The sequence below is a fragment of the Ctenopharyngodon idella genome, chromosome 7, assembly GCF_019924925.1.
Source record: "Ctenopharyngodon idella isolate HZGC_01 chromosome 7, HZGC01, whole genome shotgun sequence".
NCBI classification, from domain to species: domain Eukaryota; kingdom Metazoa; phylum Chordata; class Actinopteri; order Cypriniformes; family Xenocyprididae; genus Ctenopharyngodon; species Ctenopharyngodon idella.
Window position 1 is genome coordinate 20,239,287 of NC_067226.1, and position 20,123 is coordinate 20,259,409.

A 20,123-nucleotide genomic window follows, 5' to 3' on the forward strand; every position below is an offset into this window, starting at 1 on the left:
TTTTTTTTTGCGACTACCATGCTTTACCATGCCTCAGAGAAAAACACTATTTTGTCAAGTAGCTAACATAGCATAATCAGATGCAGCTTTATTTTTAGAAACAGTAATACAGAATTTTCTCCATCATACAATACGTTTTAAAATTAATTGCATGCCATTTATCAACACAAGCCAACCAGCATTTAATATGATATTCTAAAATCGATCTAGCTTACTGCAGTGTCTCACAGCAGCCGCCGAGCGAACGCTCAGATTAACGTTATAACATTTTCAACACAATCAAATGTATCTAATATGATAAACAGAGCTGTGTTAGCTCATACTTATTACTGGAAAAGCAGAAGTGGCGCCAGCGACTGGCATAATAAAAGTTCCGCTGCTCGTGGCGTGTGTTGCGCAATCGCTCCAGCGGCCTCGTTCAGCTCCCACACCACTCGGCCCTGCTCTGCTTCATACTACAGTAACGTTAATAATTGCATCCATTAACATGATTTCTTCCCGCCGTTGAGGTGAAGACCACATGTCCTAAGATTCCACGCTCAAACTTGGCGTCATCAAGCTACGCCTTTGTTTTGAATAAGCTTCTAGCGACCTCTAGCGGACAGAAAATATTACATATTGCACTTTTAAATGTCAGGAAAAAACGTTAAAATTTTTATCAAAATGTTGTGCCCAAGTGAATGAGAAAGGCTTTAGATATAGAAGAGTACATAATATTTTTCTTTTTAAAAAATAATAGTACTAATCATTTTCAAAAAGTCATTGTGTGTGTGATATGAGAGGACTATGATTATACTGTAAGTGACTGCACTGACAAAATGAGGAATACTGTCCCATCATAACATGCTTTAGAAATAATCCAAAATCATCACATTAAGACATTTGCTGTCCAGTCCGCCAGCTGGCCCAACAGCTGGCCTGTGTAAAAAAAATCAATATTCTCTAATGATGGCACTATTCTTACAACTCACTGCTCATCATAGGGACACCTGTCATAGTTACAGAGCAACACTATGGACTGCTTTTTACTGGATGTGTGTGTTTTGCATAATTTAGCAGAGAAGCTTACATGTTAACAGTCTCTGTGCTGTTTGCTGTGACAGGTTTCATGTAATGTTGTGGTGTCTTAATAAAGAATTCAAACTACCTAGAAATAATATATGGGTAAGAATCAGGTGATTCAAAGGGTGTTTTATTGCTAGTAGGCTAAAAAAACAAAACAATTTTGAGTCTTGGCTCAAGATCCTTTCCTGGTCCTGTTCCCCTTTTCCAATATTTCCTGTCGTAGGCTACCTCCTACTGTCCTGTCTATTAAAGTTTAAAAAAAGTTAAAAAACATAAGTGTCACCAAATCTAGCAAAACTTCAAAATGCTCTATCATGTAAATTAAGCTGCATTTACACTGTAACAACAAAAAAGATTTTACTCGCATCTGACACAGAACAGATATTATTTTCTGTAGTACTTTGAGTAGATCAAGTTACAGCTGACTATTTACAATTTATCATATTAATACAAAATATGAAGTAATTTAAATGTAGCACAGCCTTTTCTCATTAGCTTGTAGGTTTTTTTTTTAAAGAGTATAGCTAAGCTAGCTATGTTTTAAACAGCTTTAACGCAAAAATGTGGAAAAGTTTAGACAGCCAGATGCTTTGCCTAAAATTTAAAACTATAATGCGACTTACTGTAATACAGACCTATAAATATATTAACTATACAATAAAATGCTGCCTGTAAGTCTGCTAGAATCAGTCATGTCACAAGCTAAACGCATAGCCTCCGGGAGGTGTTTTTCTCAGCGCATGGGGGAGAAAGATAGAAAGAGATAAGTGCGTGTGTGTGATAAAGACTGAAACTGGCTGTGGACTGAGGATTTTGTTGTACACTTCTAAAGAAAGTACAGCTCGTATGACCACGAAACACATCACGTTGGAGTGCTGTGCGGCTTTGCTTGAGCTGGCAGCACGGACGCTTTTATCCTGATTAAGTAACGGCCGGACAAGCGACAGACAGCACCTCAGCCGGCATTTGAGCAAGAAGTGAAGGGCAATCTAACGATAAAGGGACAGAACGCCGGTTGACTGTTTATTTAGAAGTGCTGTCGGGCAGGAAACAACATATCTCCTTCCTGGAAAAGAGCTCGTGCAGGATCCCATAGAACCGCAATGCGATTGTCGAGCAAAGAGCCGCTTAAACCAGCACAACTGCACTTAACATGGGCGAAAATAAGAGGAATTAGCTGTCACACAGATAGCTGAATCGTGAAAAATATTCTCTGTTCCGCTTCTGAGGTAAGACACTGCCGTGAGATAGCGCGATATGGCTGTTTTCGAGACAATCTAATAATATAACGTACATCTTTACATGAGACAGCACGTGATAATCTAACCGATGAATTATGGACGCGGAGCATGAATAATATAACGAGGGGTGACGCTCGGTTTCAGAGACCGGCCGGTGCACGACCGTGTCCCACATGACCTACTTTCAAAAGCTTTAATGCAGGATAGATGCAGCCGCAGTGAGAAGCAAAGGAGACCTTCAGCACTGAAAAACAAGCTCACTGTTTGCTCACATGTGTGACCGAAGTCGTGTGGACCTCAGGTGATCGTTCACTTAGAAGACTTGATCGACAGCCATCCTCAGCTATTGTTGTTTTCTTGGTTTTACAAAGACTCTACCACGCTGATAACATTCAAGACTTGAACTAACGGAAAAAGGGACCCTGGAGCCATTGACCTTTGCACTTGCAACAGCACTTGGATTATTTCTGCTGTTGGGATTTATATTGAGCCTTGGGATTCCAGCTAAAATCTGCACATGAACCCGATAAATGCTTCTTAAGGATTATTACAATGACAAACGACAAATGTGTCTCTGTGATGTCATAGTTTGCTAGTCAAGCGTTATGTAAGCAATACTAGTTATTTAATGACTACCTACAATATTGCAGTGCTAACTATGCATGTTAGCAGTTTTATGAATCTAAGTCAATAATGATTCTAAGCTCAGGAGATCTTTTTATTGTTAATCAGTGAATTTATCCTTCGGTCCAATCATGTGGTCTTTGCCATTAGTACGTCACACTGATGTTCCACAGAGAGTGACTGAGAACTTCATTTTGTCTGGTTATCGCTTCCCTAACTACAGCCTACGGCAGTGTCTAGCCTCCGCTTTTCATCCCACCAATGAGACTGGAAACTTCTGGACACACTTCCTCCCAATTTTTGTGTTCACCTTCCACTTTCTGGAGGTGTTCACGTGGGAAGGAGCGCCAGAACCTGGCAGTCCTTTTTTCTACCCCTTCTGGAACTACTTCCTGGGGGTGTTGTACCTGCTGCTAGCCAGCAGTCTGGCTCATCTTCTCAACTCCATGTCGCTCATTATTCGTGAAATCTGTTTCTTCGTAGACTATGGAACTATCAGTGCGTATACGGTGGGTTCCTCGCTGGCATATTACTATTACATCCATCCTCAAGCAGGAATCCCAGAGATTGGATTCGAAGGCCAGAACACCTCCCAAAGGAAGAGGCTGAATGCTGATGAAGAGGCTTGGAACTCTGCAACTTCTCCTACTCTGTTCCAGCTGTTCTTTGAAAGCCTCTACATCCCGTCCACCTGTCTGATTGCTATAATATGCGTACTCACCTGCTGCAACACCAGACAACGCTGGCGGAAGTACCGCTATGCCGTCCGCACCCTCGTCTTCCTCCTTCCGTTTTTCATCTCCTCCACTCCTGTCTTCTACCGTCTCCTGAGTCCCTCCGCAAACTCCACGTCATCCTCCTCTCCTCATCTGTTTTGTACCATGGCTGCCTTCTTCTACCGCCACTGCTTTTGGCTGGTGGTATCTGCCCTCTTCAATATCAGCAAGATCCCAGAACGTTTTTCTCCAGGGAACTTTGATATCTGGGGTCACAGCCATCAGTGGTTCCATTGCTGCACTTTCCTGTCGATTTTGGATGAGCTGCAGATGATTAAAGTGGAGATGCGAGCCCTGCTTCTCAACCCAGCATTGGTACTATCACCTGTAATATCACCTAGGCTCTCTGGCCCAACATTCTGGTCCACCTATGGGGTCATGGTGCTCCTGCAGGGGTGCATAGCGAGCATCATAGCCTTGTTTGGCTGGCAGGCATATCAGATCTTCGCACCAGAGCAAAAAAAGCTTAAGGGACATTAGGAGGCACCTTGACATGCTGGTCAGGTTTAAAGCTCTCTGTGTAAGCATTTTGGACTTTTTCTTCTAACAATGTTATAACAATGTTGATTTCTGCTGTGTGAACTGCTGTCATTTCTTCATTTTATAGGGTTAGTTCACCCAAAAATGAAAATTCTGTTATTAATTACTCACCCTCAAACCCTTAAGACGAAGATCTTTTTAATTAAATCTGAGAGCTTTCTGTCCATCTATTGACAGCCTACGCAACTACCGCTTTCAAGCCCCGCAAAGGTAGTAATGACATTGTTAAAGTAACGTCTGCTCTTGCATCAACACAACATGCATGCGTTGCGGTCTTCTTAAGTTTTTAAGATCAAATTGTAAGCCTCTAAAATCAAAACACTGATCAGTGATCAGAGACAGAACAATGAAAGGAGTAAATGATTTTACTGATGAATTTTCATTTTTGGGTGAGCACCTTTAAGTTTGGTATGGCCAAACAAAAAATGTTCTCAAAAGGCATTATTTGACGAAAACTGTGACACTTTTAGCAGGTTTCATACTTTCAAGGGAGGCTGTTTTTTTTTGTTGTTGTCGGCAGGTCAAAGTACTTGCTGCTCTGTAATGAGCAAGCTGACTCTGCCACATTTGCTCCTCGTAGACTGTATTGTTAAAATTATTTTTTGGTTCCAGAATGTTCTCATACGTCTCACTCATGAGGGATTTAAAACGAGGCATTATTGAGCTTTTACTAGGACACCTTTCATTGTAACAATCTTCATTATTGAAATTCTCTTTGTCTGTGTCAATCTCGCTTTTTCTCTCATCCACCCACTCACATTTCCTCCCTCTTTTTAACAAACCCTTTAAACAGGAAATGCAGACAAACACACGTCGCTTCAGCCAAAGCGTTTGAGGCAAAGGGAAATGAGAGGGGTGGGGTTTCATGCTGCTTTACACCAGTGCAGTGCTAAACTACACAACCTTTCACAATTTTTATTGAACATTACCTTTTCACTCTATTATCATTACTATCAGTTATAGACCTTAGTTGAGATATGTGACAGCATAGGTAGTAACTATAGATTTCTGTTGAAATACTCTGTACTGTCTGTAACTATGCATTGCTATTGATTGTATACGCTTCTCAATGACTTGACATTTGGTTGAAGGCCTTGGTGGGAGGACTGTAAGGAGAAAAATGAAGCCATATCATTGTTGAAAAACATATCAGTACTGTTTTTACCGGAAAGGCCAGTTTTGAAGACACAGTTTAACTGTTGGCTGCACAAAATTGTCTGTGGTATATTATCGTTATTAACCTAGTTCAGATGCAGGGATTGAAAGTGCTACTAGCTGGTTGTATTCAATACAGCCTCGAGTTATCATTGGTCTTTCTACTGGGTGGTTGAGTTTTCCTTCAACCAATCGGACACTTTCAGTAAGTGGTGCTCTTATGAGAGTGTAAGTGCTTATTGACAAAACATACAGGTTATTTAGTCTGAGTATGGTGTGGTTTAACAATATTTGTGAATTTCTGTGTGAACATGACTTTCTGTTGCTGTGAATGACAAATTGAGGTCATTGATGAATCAGATGTTGTGGCTGTCAAAAAAGATGTCATGTCTTTGTTGTTCTGTCCTCATATTTCAAAGTCAGGCAGGCCGAATAGTTGCAATAGGTGTGAGGACATATTCTAACATTTCTTCAGTCTTTTATGTATTTCGTCATTAACATTCATTATTCATGAATAACTTTTATAACCTTGTACTTCATACTATTTGTACTCTATGATGAGATAAATCATTTGTTACATTGCACTTTGTTGCACAAGCGTAGTATTAAAATCTAGACAGAATATATGATTTTGCACACATGACCTAACTTTTCTGCGCTAATCTGTGATTCTGAAAGGGACCTAATGTACATTTTTATCATGTTTTAATTGGAACGTTTCAGCAATTTCGACAGAGCATTGTCCGTATCATTTGTTCGCCATCATGCAGTTCTGACTTATTGCTGTGTTTGTGTTAGCACCTCACATCTGTAATAAGGTATATATAGTTATACTCTACAGATTGAATGTTCGAGAAACTAGACCTCATCAAATATATTCACTCTGGAGAAAACACCAAAATATGAATATTTAAAAATCGTGTTTAAAACAGGTTGATTAGAAATTGTAGTTCTAGAATAGTTTGTCTAGAACAGTTGTAGTTCTCAGGGGAGAAGACAGAATATAGTCTTAATGCACTGGAAACTATGCTGTATGCCCACTGCTGTAGACTTTATAATCATGGTTTACTTCAGTAGATCATGCGGTGGCACTTTATTTTACAGTATACATGCACTTTCACTGTACTTACGGTGTACTTACCCACGAAAATACTGAGTAATGTAAGGTAACAACATGAGATAAGGTTAGGTTAAGGGTTTGTGCATGAAACAGGACTGTAAAATAAAGTGCTATCATGCTAATATATCTTATTTATTAAGATATAGGCTTGAACATGAAACTTGAGGATACTTACCAGTGTATATTAATATATGAGTTATTGTTCTGTTTCTACTTCAAAGTGTATCACGAGATAAAAACTAGAGATCAATAAATTTCAATGGTAAATAAGCTTTGTCTGTTTGTTTTTAAATGAATATGTACATGTGTGCTGTTTAAAAAATGGTTCATTCTTTTATTTATATAATATACATGTTTAAATAATTGAAATGGCAAATAAGTGGTTTGAGATAAACATTAAGCTGAGAAATCCTTTGAGAATACGATGTCATGTCAACATTTCCAGGTCTGCAGATTAATTTGCCTGTATTTACATATCCGTGTGTGTGTGTGTGTGTGTGTGTGTGTGTGTGATTGACTAAAGCTGAGTAACAGGAACAGCTGGGGCTCTTATGTCACAAAACATCCCACCCCCTCTCTACCTGTGTGTGTCTGCTGATATGTACTTTACAAAATGAAACATCAGAACACACGAATTTATCCCGGATATGCAGTAGTGACCTCAGACTGTCAGATAGATAGTAAATAGTGTGGGGCAGATACCTTGAATGTAAAAGAGAAAGAAACTGAGGTGTACATTTTCCATTGCTCTCTGTTTTGGCTCTTTTCCAGCTCACTGCAGACACTAAACACAGCACCTCTTTCTAGATGTGTCCACTTGATGGAGACATACAGCTGTTTGTTTTCTATTGGCCTGGGACCCTTAGTTCAAGGAGGAAATCCTCTGTGGCTTTTTGCACCTTGTTGTGAAAACATACATGACACGACATGCTTGTTTTTACAGATACTGTAAGTAGCCAACGATAGTGTAATAAAATGACATAATACTACCTTTCAAAAGTTTATGTTCAGTAAGATTTTAAATTTTATTTGATTTTTTGAAAGAAATATGTTCAGCAAGGACGCATTAAATTGATCAAAATTGATCATTTTGAATTTTTTAAATAAATGCTGTTCTTTTGAACTTTTCATTCATCAAAGAATCCTGAGGGAAAAAAAGTGTCATTGTTTCCACAAAAATATTAAAGGGATAGCTCACCCAAAAATGAAAATTCTGTCATCAGCAGAACAAAGAAATTCATACAGGTTTGGAACAACTTGAGGGTGAGTAAATGATGACAGAATTTTCATTTTTGGGTGAAAAGTTTGTTTCTTGAACAGCAAATCAGCATATTAGAATGAATTCTGAAGGATCATGTGACACTGAAGACTGGAAAAATTACTGCTGAACATTTAGCATTGCCATGACAGGAATAAATTAGAATATATTCAAATAGAAAAAAAAAAAAATTTTAATTTGAAATAATATTTCATAATATTACTGTTTTTACTGTATTTTTTATCAAATAAATGTAGCCTTGAGAATAAGAGACTTCTTTAAAAACATTACTGACCACAAACTTTTGAACAATAGTGTAGTTTATTGTTTAGTATTATTCTGCAATAATACACTTATCAAAGACTATTACAAGAAGAAGAAAGTTTATTATAATTAGTTATTTATGATTAAATTCACACAATTCACATATGTTTCATAATCTTTAATTAAAGGAGCATTATAATTTAGAATGAATACAATGACATATCAAAATGTTTGCATAATACATTAAACAGACCTAATAGCCTACTAATACAAACACAATAAACTGGCAAATTTCCTGTACCCTGTACTTTATACCTGAATATGACTGAAAGATTGTGGTATAACGCATAGCATACCACAGATTTCTGGATCTTCTGTTCTCTTGGTATTAGAAAATTGACTTTAACTCATATATTGCGCCTCCAGTTATATAAAAAAGTAATTAAGGATTTAATTAATTTGATTTGACCTTTCCCTGTCTGACTTTGATGATATGATTAAAATAAACCCGAGTGGGATTGTGGTCAGGGTGGTTGTGAGGTCAACATGTTTTCTTTGCGAGGTTGGCCAGTGCTTTGTCGTGCACTGCCTTATGCTGAAGGGCAAAGCTGGATGGAGTCAGAATGCCAAGGCCTTCGTTATTCACCTTGCCCATCAGCACATAGTTCACTCCTATGAAGTAAATTCACAATGATTATTAAACTATTAAATGTCAGTGAATTTATGAAAAATATGAACCTGTAATTTATTCTAAAATGTCATACAGTAATAGAAAATGAGTCTTGCAAGACTGCTTGTGGTTGAACTAGTTTTGTGTGTGTGTTTCTTTCACCTTTACGCAGTGCTGGACACTTCATGCACGTAACTGACAGTGTGGCAGACGTGGTGGGTCCTCTTTTTCGGAATTTAAGTCTACCTGCCTTATAGACCTTTATGACCGACACCTCAACTTCAGCACTGCCTTGAGATCCTGGGGTCAGTGATGTCACTTTACCAGTCAACACTGTGAGAGAGACAAAGGGAGAAGATGCTTGTTTTTCCAATAGCATGCTTCTGACTCCAATAAAAAAAGTAATCAACCAAAAATATTTCTTATAAATATTTATTATTAATTAATGTTCCAGTGTTTCCCATGGAATTTTTGTGCAACTGTGGTGTGTAACTTGGTCCATGTAGGGGGGTCTGGGGGCATGTCCCTCCGGAAGAAAATTTTGTACATTTTGAAGTTAAATTCATCAATCTGGAGCACTTTGAGAGTTCAAAATTTAGAGCTCCAACCCATATTCAGTGTGCAAATTAAACAAAGAAAAGTTTGTGCATTGACTTTACCTGAATTTTAAAGGCCCACTGAAGTGCCTTGGAACACGCAGCTTTATTCACTGTTTTGATGTAATTTCCAATGAAACAGGTAGACAGGGCGGGATATATCTAGAAGCTCCTCCCCTTTTTTCAAAATAGCCAATAGCGTTTTGCCTAGATCACAGCTCGGCCAGAGCCGTTGAGCTCGTAAAACCCAATTTTCCTCATGATCTCAAACCGTTTCTCCTCCATATTGCTTTAAAATATTGCATTGTTTGTAGAATTCAAATGAAAACGGACTTCAGTCGCGTCAATGGAAAGCATATTTACACTGAATCGTTCCCTATCCTCTATATAGTGCACTATGTGCCATTCACTATATAAAAACTAGTAAATGTGTGAACAAATGACCGATTTCAGCTGCAGCTTCAGCGTGTTTATAGTGTAAGAGGGGGCGGGACTTCAGATTCTAGAGAGCATTTGATTGGACAGAAGATTTGATGAGAAGCTGAAGTCTGAGGTAATGTCATGAAAATCCGTGATCCATTTTAGCAGAAGTGAGAGACTGTAAGTTTTGAATTCTTATATCTCCTAAATGTGAATTTTGTCATTGTTTTGGAACACACCAGCTTATTCATAACCTTAAGGCTAACATATTCATACTAAAAGCTAAAAAAAAACTTAAATTTTGATTTCAAAAGGACTTTAAAGGGACTCAACCCACTTTTAGTTGTGATATAGTGTTCCAGTCTACATTACACTACATAATAATAATAATAATAGTTATATTATTCCTATGACAGTAATACCCATAAATTGTAAAACAAATGCACTAAAAATAAATGAAAATTTCATAATTAGTTTTGTACTAATTTCTATACTTAAAGAAAAGTATATTTTGACGGAAACTGCAGTCGAGCTTTTATTTTGGCGGAAAACAAGTTTACAAACCAGTCGCGTCTCATTACAAATCTAGTGAAATGCTGTAATCATCAACTATGCAAATGTGAAAATAATGCATAACTGGTGCCCGATAACTTCCGAAACGCTAAACTATGCAGAGATGGAGTTCACTGCATTCATTCCCTGTGAACTACGACGTGGAGCTGATCACGTGCGCGAGCGAAGTGCGCAGTTCTCTTTGAGCAGCAAACAGACAATCTTTTTTGCGATTTTATAAGGACATAAAGCCTTATCGCGCTTTCGATTTTAGTTTGAACTGTGAACTAACATGAACAAACAATGAACGACTGTAGAGTATTTTATTAACTAAAATTAACAATGATTAATAAACACTGTAACAAATGTATTGCTCATTGTTATTTCATGTTAGTTAATACATTAACCGATGTTAACAAATGAGACCTTATTGTAAAGTGTTACCACACATTGCTATAGTTATTGTTAGTTTTGAGTCTTGACAGTTACAGTCGCTATAGCTGTAAGCAATGCTCTAAGATTTACTTCATCATTACAGTGCGAACAGCTGCCTGCACTAAAAGTCCCAAAATGAGTTACAGAAAAGCCTCTGGGGTCCATGTCTGTGACAGGCAATTAGGGGAGAATGAAGTAGACAGAAATAGCAGGATAAAAGAGATATAAATGAAGCAACTCACCAAAATGACTGGGGCAGAAGCGGGTCATGAGAGTGCCTATTCTTTTGCATGGTAGGGAACACAGTGGGTTGTCCACTGAGGCTTGGAAGAAACAGATAAAATTATAAACATGTAGTCTAGCACACGCAAGGAAAAACAACCTAAAGAAACATTTCTACCTGCTTTTGTTGTTGTTTTGTTCCCAGGTTTTGAGATGGGATTGGTCTTTGGCTTTGTTGTTGGTTTGACACCAGGCTTTACTTTTGGCTTTGCCGTAGTACTTGTTGGTTTTGGTTGAGGTCTAACTGCGGGTTTAGGTGTAGGCTTTCTAGTAGGTTTTGCTTTTATGGCAGGTTTTGGTGTGACTCTAGCACGAGATCTTGTTGGAGGCTTATGGGGAGTAGGTCTGGCTGGTTTGGGTGCGGGTGCGGGCTTTGATCTTGGCTTAGGAGTTGGTCTGGGTGGTACGGGTTTGGGTGGTTTTGAGGGAGTTTTTGGTGTCGGCCTGCTAGGCTTAGTTTTAGGTTTAGGTCTTGCTGGTGGAATAGTGGGTTTAGTAGGTGAAGTGTTGACTCTTGGCCCATGTACTGTGTCCAGGGCAGCAGTGGGTGTGCGGGAGCTGCGGGGAATACTCCTGTAGTGAGCCATGAAGCCTGCAGCCGTCACACTCAGATCTGATACAAAGTGCACGAGCAGCTCATTTCCATTGGTCACAACCACACTGACAGAGATATAAAGAGCATTATTACAATTATTTCAAATAACAATTACAGCGTGCTGCAGGAATGATTCCGAAAACCTTAAAACAAGTTAGCATTTTTGAAGTCAGTGGGTGAGTTTTTGGCTAACCTTTATGTTGTGTTTGGGTCATTTTGACCCGGAGAGGATTTTCTTTTTACAGAAAAAGTTAACGTTATCGCATTGGACTAAAACTTACTGAATTCACTCACACAGGGCATAACTACTTCCCAAACTGACTGATTGTAGGCCTCATTGATCTGAGCTTATATTGGTCAAAAATGACCGTCCACTGAAAATGAATGGGGGAGATTGAAAATAAGAGAAATATTTAGTGTTCAGGAGCATGTTCATCATGCTCATGTTCATACATGTACATGTGTGCTTACAAAGATACAAGCCTTGGACCTGTGCATGCATGGATTCATGCACACTCGCACTACCACACACTTACACACACGTTCATGTACCCAAATAAAATATTTTGAGTATTACAGGCGTTCTTTTTCATAGAGATTAACTTCATCCATCAGAACAATGAGACCCACGATCAACCAGTTTCAAAAATAATTACAAAACCTGCCCTAAATGAAAGAAATAAGTTGACAAAAAATTGAATCCAATAAGCTATTTTTTTGTAGGCCGGTCATTTTTGACTGGGAACACCGCAGGTGTGACTTTGTTCCATTTTGTACAAAATAAAAGCATTTCAAAACAAACTTCCTGGTTAAACATTAAAGCACATTAGTGTGATAAACAGTGAATTACACAATTACACAGGGCTTCCTTAATATCAATTAGCTGACTATTGAGGCAAACAACCAGTCAATTTGAACTTAGACATGTTGCTTTGAACGCTCCCTTTTATGTTATGGCGGTTGTCTTGGATTTATGCTGACACCTAGTGGCATGGATTCAGCATCATTCATGCAAAGCAATAGTTTTCGGGTACTGTGCTTTTAGCAGTCAACAAAGATTCTTTTAATGATTGAAAATGTCCATTAACAGAAGTGATCTCAACACGTCGACAGCCAGCTCCTTGTAAAATAAAGCAGCTTTTGTTAGGCTACTGATATGACTGGATCTCAGTTGGGTGAACATAATTTTAAACACATTTATAAGAACTATTAAGAGTGTTTATTGCCATCTTATCATCAAAGGCTATTTACACTAACTGCCCACCACTGTCTGGCTGAACTAGACAAAATTACAATGGAAACCATGCCGATACCCATTTACCTGATACCAATCTTTTCCCTTTTCCTATTGCATGATATCAGCTCAGAGTGGTGTTTATTTTAGTGCACATAAAGTGTTTAACAGGTTTTTAATAGTCCTATATACCTGAAATTGGATGATCGGACTGGCACATCGACCATGACACGTGCAGCTCATATTAATACCATGCTCAAAACTCTAGCTCCTTTCCTGGACCTTCATGGACACCTTTACTGATCAGCAGGTTCAATATGATTTGGGATAGATGTAGGGAAGGGCTTTAAGGGTCAGTAAGGTCCCAATAAGACAGCTTCAATTTATGATTTTAATAAATATATACTGAATATGATGTTATTACATACTGCTTTATAATATACTACAAAACACTGAGGTGCAAATAGTGTCTTATTTGTAAATAGTATGCTGTTTTGAAACAGAGGACTGTGCAAGAAAAAGTATTTCCTAATTGGGAAGCACATTCTTCCACTATAGCTTCCCTTAGGGCGACTGACCTTGCAAAAAACAACAACATCCGTTTCCTGTGTAGACAAATTACAAAATACTCTGTCCTTAGAATGATGTTTGAATGACTTATAAAATGTCATAGTGTTTGAATAGAGTTGAATGATATGTGATGCATTGGGTTTGCACTTACTCTGGAACCGTGTCTCCACAGAATCTGCCAATACGACGAGAGTTATCGGTCTCTCCCCCGTTGAACAGGGCCACGTAGTCATAACGACAGTATGTGTCTAATTCCAAGTCCAGCTTCTCAAAGTTAACCTCAATAACCTAGGCATGTGCACACACACATACACACACACATTTTATGGGGACATTCCATAGACATAATGATTTTTATGCTGTACAAACTGTATATTCTATCCCCTAATCCTACCCATCACAGGAAACTTTAGGCATTTTTAGATTTTCAAAAATAAAATAATAAATAAAAACCACTTACTATGATTTATAAGCTCCCTTACAAAAATAAGTAGGCTATACTTCAGGTTCATTTTAAGTGTACTTAAGTGAAGTTCAAGGCCCCACACAACTCTAGTGTATGATGTTGGAGTTACAGTAGTCAACATTTTAAGTGGATCAAAAAAGTTCATCAAAGTTGTCCTAAGAAGAAGGTTTTAGGACAACTTTGATGAACTTTTTTGATCCACTTCAAATGTTGACTACTATATTTTGACATTTAACCGCAAAATACTTGTCGCTGCCTTAAGCTGACTGCTATAGTTCATTGTTTTGGTATCGTTTGTGTATTTTTTTATATTTTCTCCAAATGCCCAAGCATACATACAAGCTTATAGAATGGTGCGTAAAACAAATTCATGAGAAAAAAAAAAAATGTAAATAATAAATCATCTCCATTGCGGATTCCAAGTGGTCAAGGGCTTAGGGCGTTCCATAACTCCATTTAAACAACATTTCAAGGCTTCCGCCAGTAGTGGGAACTCCTGCAATATAAGCAATGATGTACATCCAAGTGAACGAAATGGAGGGAAGTTAGCGAGGGAAGGGCATAAAAAAAAATTCGACTTAAACGCAGCTCATGTGTATTTTTAAGTATACTTCATGTAAGAAGTATACTAATATCAATGTACTTGTAAGTGTAGTATTTCAGCACTACTTGAGACTAAATTGGCCTACTTTTTAGTGTATAAAAATATACTTTTATATATACTTCAAGTGTAACAGTAGTAAACTTTGAGTAGTAAACAGCTAGTTTACAACTACGTTTTTCATTTGTACTGCAGCTATAGGCCAACTATAAGTGAACTTATAGGTAGCCTATACTTGTAGCACATTTATTAGTTTATGAAAGTACACTTTGAAGTATACTCTCAGTAACCTACTAGCTTAGTAGTTTTATACTCCAAGTATACTTGTAAGTTTTCATTAAGTGAACTTAATCATAATTATAGTTTACTATTTATGGTCACACTTTAGATTAGAGTCCAGTTCTCACTATTATCTAACTATTAACTATGACTTTTGCCTCAGTACACTTCTAATTACTGCTTATTAATTGTTAGTAAGATCGCTATACATTATTTTTGCACTTTAAGTATACTTCTATGTTACTAGCTATTTATTCATTTTTATACTTGAAATATATAACTTTAATTTGATTGAGACAGCCCTTAAAATGGCCGACTCCCTTAAGTATTCTTAATTATACTTTTAAGTATATCTCGATCAAAAGATTGAGTACAAGTATAGGCCAAATATACATAGACTTTTCTGTCAGTACACCTAAGTGTAATGTTAAATATATTTCTAAGAAGTACATAAAAAGTAGACTGAAAGTATACTTTCTTATTTTTAGTTTAAAATAAATATCCTAATAGCACACATAAATGAAATTTTTTTTTTAAGGGCTGATTTCCTCATGCGGAACAAAAATGTCCCCACAAGGACAAGGATTTTGGATATCGCTATCAATGTGGGGAAATTTTGTCCCCATAATGTAGGGTTTACCAGAACTACACACACACACTCACTCACTTTGATATGTAGTTACATAAGTAAAAAAGCTAATTTTCTTAAACAGGTATAAAGGCTCTTTCATGCACTTTTCATGGCCCTCTCTCGCTCTCTCTCTTTCCATGTCCCACCTTACACACTTTCTCTGAATGAGGTCTTTCACATACTCTACCATATACTGTTTGCTGTCATCATGAACACACACTAGAGTTCAAATTCATCCATATGCACACAAATACTCAAAATCTCATAGCAGCACATCTCTAGTACACCTAAATATGATTAATTCTCTGATGACTTAATTGCTAATTACTTAACAGATTGAGAGTAGACAAGACAAATGCATGAGAAAAGGAGCTGTGAATTGATTTTTGCAGGCTGACCATGTTGGGCTCCACAGATATGTGCCAAGAGCAGCTGATGCCTGCTGGGTAATCAGATTCTGGCCAGTTCGGTGTCTTCACTGAACCCTGAGGCTTCATCAGCCTGCCGCCACAGAACTGATTCTCTGTAGGGAAAAGGGGTGGAACGACAATTAGAATGACAAAATCATATATATATATATATATATATATATATATATATATATACATATATATATATATATATATATAAGGGCTGTCAAGCAATTAAAATGTTCTAATTAATTACATGATGTGCCGATTAATTAATCTAATTAATCACAAATTAATCGCACGTCAAATTTGGCTGAAATTACTCCGAAAGTCATTATTGTGTAAAGCATCAAATAAACATTTCAAAAAGTATGGTTCCAAAAAATGATACAAATTGGAATCCCACACACACTACTTTTGGGATTTTTATGGACAGAACCTGAGAGAAAATATTTGTTAACTGAACCATTTCATGACATAATTTGCAGAATGAACTGTGACCAACCATAAGTCAGACACTAAAAACTAAGTCTGGATTGTGCTATCGAAGATAAAACTGTAACTAAAGTCATCCCACCTTCAACATGTGGTTTCCCCCCACTGAAATAAGCCAGGAATCCTCTTCCTCCTGTACTGGCATCAGACGCCATCTCCAGCATCATGGTGTTGGAGGTGGAGATGAGGGCTCCGGGTCGGAAAGTCCCACAGAATCGGCCCAGTTTCTGCACTGTGTATGAGTGTCCATTATAGACATCCACATAGTCATAGCGGCAGGTGGGATCCGCCTCTAGATCAAAGATCCTGAACTGAAGCATCACAACATGACCTTCTGGGACCTGATGGGAGAGGAGAAGTGATGAAAATATAATGTCTGGAATATACTGTAACAGAGACTGAAGGTGATGGACTTACTGTGATGTACCAGGTACATTTGGAGTTTGGTTTGTAATGAGAGGGGAAACCCTCACTAGCCACAAACCCTGAGTCTGACACCAAATGACCACCACACAGGAATATGGGCCTGGAGAGCATGAAGGAGGAATAGGAAGGGACACATAAATTATGTTTAATGCAGTAGTGTCTTCAAAATGCATATGTCTTTATTCACTTTAAAATGAAAATGACCCCAAGCTTTACTCACCCTCAAGCCATCCTAGGTGTACATGACTGTTCTTTTTGATGAACACAATCTGAGTTATATTAATAAATTTCCTGACGCACCCAAGCTTTATAATGGCAGTGAATGGGGGCAATGATTTTTAAGCTCAAGAAAGTGCATCCATCCATAAACGTACTCCACACGGCTCCGGGGGGTTAATAAAGGCCTTCTGAAGTGAAGCGATGCGTTTGTGTTAGAAAAATATCCATATTTAATAAGTTATAAAGTAAAATATCTAGCTTCTGCCTGACTGCCTTCCGTATTCAGTTTACAAAAAAAGCATATTTTCGTAGGACGTAAGTGTAAGCGTTTTGAATTGTGAGAGCTTTACACTTTCTTCATGGAAGGTGGTCTGGCGGAAGCTAAGTATTTTACTTTACAACTTAAATATGGATATTTTTCTTACACAAATGTGTCGCTTCGCTTCAGAAGGCCTTTATTAAACTCCCGTAACTGTGTGGAGTATATGCTTATGATGGATGCACTTTCTTGAACTTCAAACTTGTTGGTCCCGTTCACTAAAGCTTGGACGCATCAGGATATTTATTAATATAACTCAGATTGTGTTCATCAGAAAGAAGAAAGTCACCTAGGATGGCTTGAGGGTGAGTAAATCTTGGGGTCATTTTCATTTTAAAGAAAACTAATCCTTTAATGTCTTAACAAAATGAATTAATGACATTACTTTTCAAAAGTTTGGGGTTTCAAAAGTTTGGGGTTTTTAATGTTTTTAAAAGAAGTCTATTATGCTCACCAAGGCTGCAATTATCCAAAATAGAGGAAAAAACGGCGATATTGTGTACTATTATTACAGTTTATAATAATTTTTAAATAACTGTACATAATTTTCTATTTTAATATATTTTAAAATGTAATTCATTCCTGTGATGGCAAAGCTGAAATTTCAAAACAGCTAAATGTTGAAAAAGTTTAATATTTTTGTGGATTTATTTGAAATAGAAATGTTTTGTTGCATTATAAATGTCTTTACTGACACTTTTAATAAATTTAACGCATCCTTGTTTAATAAAGTTTGAATTTCTTAAAAAAAAAACTGACCCCAAACATTATGCAAATTTGCAAAAAACTGACTGTAAAACACATACCAGTTTTGTTACATTTCATCTCACTGATTTTGAACACAAAAGTGTATAAACAAATAAACCATCTTAAACTACTATGCAGTCACAAACGTCACTGCTTATTAAAACCCTGTATGTGGTGTGTGGATTCTTCCTCAGTGGGTTATTTTTGGATCCTGTTCCTACATTTATAGTGCGTGCCTCTTTTTGCAATATCTTAATACTGCTGGTTCTGTCATTAGAAGGAAATACACACAAACCACAGCCAAATGAACAGCCACGCTCACATGTGAAGTTACAGAGAGGGCCACTGAGCTTTTTGACATCGTTTTTATAATTCAGTAAGTCTATCAGCAAATCTATCCAGTCACATACATAAGTTGACACTCTTTCTCCCTTGCACAGTTTTCATTACACATCAATCACATACACATATCATAATCTGAGTGACTATTTTCAGAGTCAGGAATGGAGTAAATGCCGAACTTTACTGAGAAAACATACAGTAGGAGATATGCACAAAACATGCATATTTAGAAATATCCGACACAAATGTAGGCATCTTTCAGCACTGATCAAAGCTATCCCTGAATTAAACAGGTGTTGATTTTATTGGCTGGTTACAGAATAGCGTATAAATTTAACAATTATTAAGACTCAAAAAAAAAATTTGGTGTTTTTTGTGGCATAAACATTGTGTTGTTAATCTCAGGCTGTACATAGTCATAAAGACACAACAAGGGCTTTTTTATTAATACTGTAAAACAAGCCTGTGCTTGAAAACACCCTGTTGAGATTTCTTGTTGTTTTTATATAAGATCATATGATAGCTGTGTGAGGAGATGTCTGACGGTGCAATTAAAAATCATTTTTTTCCAGTTCAATCATTCCCTTGGAAAGTGATATAAAAAATATAATCTGTTAAATTACACAAGCAATTACACACTCAAATCACTAAACTAATATTTAAACAACAACAATAAATAAACAAACATTACTTTAATAATTTCAAATAATTCAGATTTGCATTACATTGTTCAAATGGAACATCTCATTGCAAAATTGTGTAACAAAAACTGACAATGGCATACAAAATGCATACTCCGAAAAATCTAATGTTCCTTACGCCGTTTGTCTGAGGTTAATGTGCCAGTACACGTTCACACAAACACAAACACACAAACCTTCACCCACTTACCTTGTGAAGTTAGTCTGGCTTTGTCCATGCACCCATCCTAACCCCAAAAACAGAAGCCCCAAATGCCACACGCACACATCACCCAACATCCTTCTTCTCAAAGAGGCACAGAGAACGAGTCAGTGAGGGAACGGAGGAGAGGGGCGAGTTTGAGGGCGTGGAGAACGACAGGAGGATTGAAAGAGGGATTCAAAAGGCAGAGAAACGAGGGCAAAAGTGAGTGAAGGGGACGAGTTATGTGTCCCAGATGCCACTGCTGTTAAATCATAGAGATAAACATTTAAAATTTAATGAAAAACTATAAACAACCAAACACGCTATTTCGTTACCACATCCACTGCTCTTTTGTCTGATTTTCTTGAGATATGCCTTTTCAGTAAGTAGTATTTTTAGGGTAAATTATGTTTGTTTTCCTTGCTTGTTAAATGCTCAAAGACATAATTATGTTGGAAAGTGATATAAGAGCAAATGCGTGCAGATAAACAGCACAATTAGTGAAAGAAATGTTCAGTTTGCTCGGTGGTTATATAGTTCTTTCTTTTGCTCTGTAGGCCTGTCGTTACACTGCGGTGCAGAGAAAGAATGCAAGTGAAGCCAAACTTTCTTACCAGGGCACTGGCATAAGAAAACATGTTATTAAATCCCTTTAACATAAAATCCTTTTATAACTCTCATATAGCTCTGTACAATAATCATCAGCTTATTTGTGTGCGAGCGTCACACTTATTTGAACGTGTTTGGTGTGTGTGTGTGTGTGTGTGTGTGTATGGGGGGGCTTTTGTTTGACTGGAAATACCTCCATTATATGCCTTTTTTTTTTTTTTTTTTTAGCTCAGTGTCTACTGTGTCTTCTTGTCTACTAAAAGCCTGTGGTTTGGTATGAAAACTGCTTATTTTAAT

At 37.4% G+C, this 20,123-nt stretch overlaps 2 protein-coding genes across 3 annotated transcripts; one reads left to right on the forward strand and one right to left on the reverse strand.

The window, feature by feature from the left end:
- Positions 1–1,571: 1,571 nt before the first annotated feature.
- On the forward strand, positions 1,572–6,791 carry paqr9 (progestin and adipoQ receptor family member 9). The gene has a single exon (XM_051901526.1). The coding sequence runs from the start codon at positions 3,062–3,064 to the stop codon at positions 4,184–4,186; it is 1,125 nt and encodes a 374-aa protein (XP_051757486.1). The 5' UTR covers positions 1,572–3,061; the 3' UTR covers positions 4,187–6,791.
- A 1,415-nt stretch (positions 6,792–8,206) lies between these two features.
- On the reverse strand, positions 8,207–19,516 carry pcolceb (procollagen C-endopeptidase enhancer b). 2 transcript variants are annotated; one of them, XM_051901525.1, is made up of 9 exons: positions 19,224–19,516; positions 16,697–16,805; positions 16,362–16,620; positions 15,773–15,897; positions 13,549–13,685; positions 11,117–11,658; positions 10,959–11,033; positions 8,876–9,046; positions 8,207–8,715 (listed from the first exon to the last, which is right to left on the reverse strand). In XM_051901525.1, the coding sequence occupies exons 1-9, from the start codon at positions 19,310–19,312 to the stop codon at positions 8,585–8,587; spliced, it is 1,638 nt and encodes a 545-aa protein (XP_051757485.1). In that variant the 5' UTR covers positions 19,313–19,516; the 3' UTR covers positions 8,207–8,584. The 2 variants fall into 2 exon arrangements, with proteins under 2 accessions (XP_051757485.1, XP_051757484.1); XM_051901524.1 differs by having other exon boundaries at positions 10,959–11,039; positions 19,224–19,504.
- Between the last annotated feature and the right edge of the window lie 607 nt (positions 19,517–20,123).

Coding starts and splice junctions, on each gene's coding strand:
- paqr9 (XM_051901526.1), top strand. CDS start 3,062: ATGTGGTCTTTGCCATTAGTACGTCACACTGATGTTCCACAGAGAGTG.
- pcolceb (XM_051901524.1), bottom strand. CDS start 19,312: ATGTTGGGTGATGTGTGCGTGTGGCATTTGGGGCTTCTGTTTTTGGGG. Junction 15,898..16,361: donor GGGGAAACCACATGTTGAAG/GTGGGATGACTT, acceptor TTTTCCCTACAG/AGAATCAGTTCTGTGGCGGC. Junction 11,040..11,116: donor CAAAACAACAACAAAAGCAG/GTAGAAATGTTT, acceptor GTTTCTTCCAAG/CCTCAGTGGACAACCCACTG.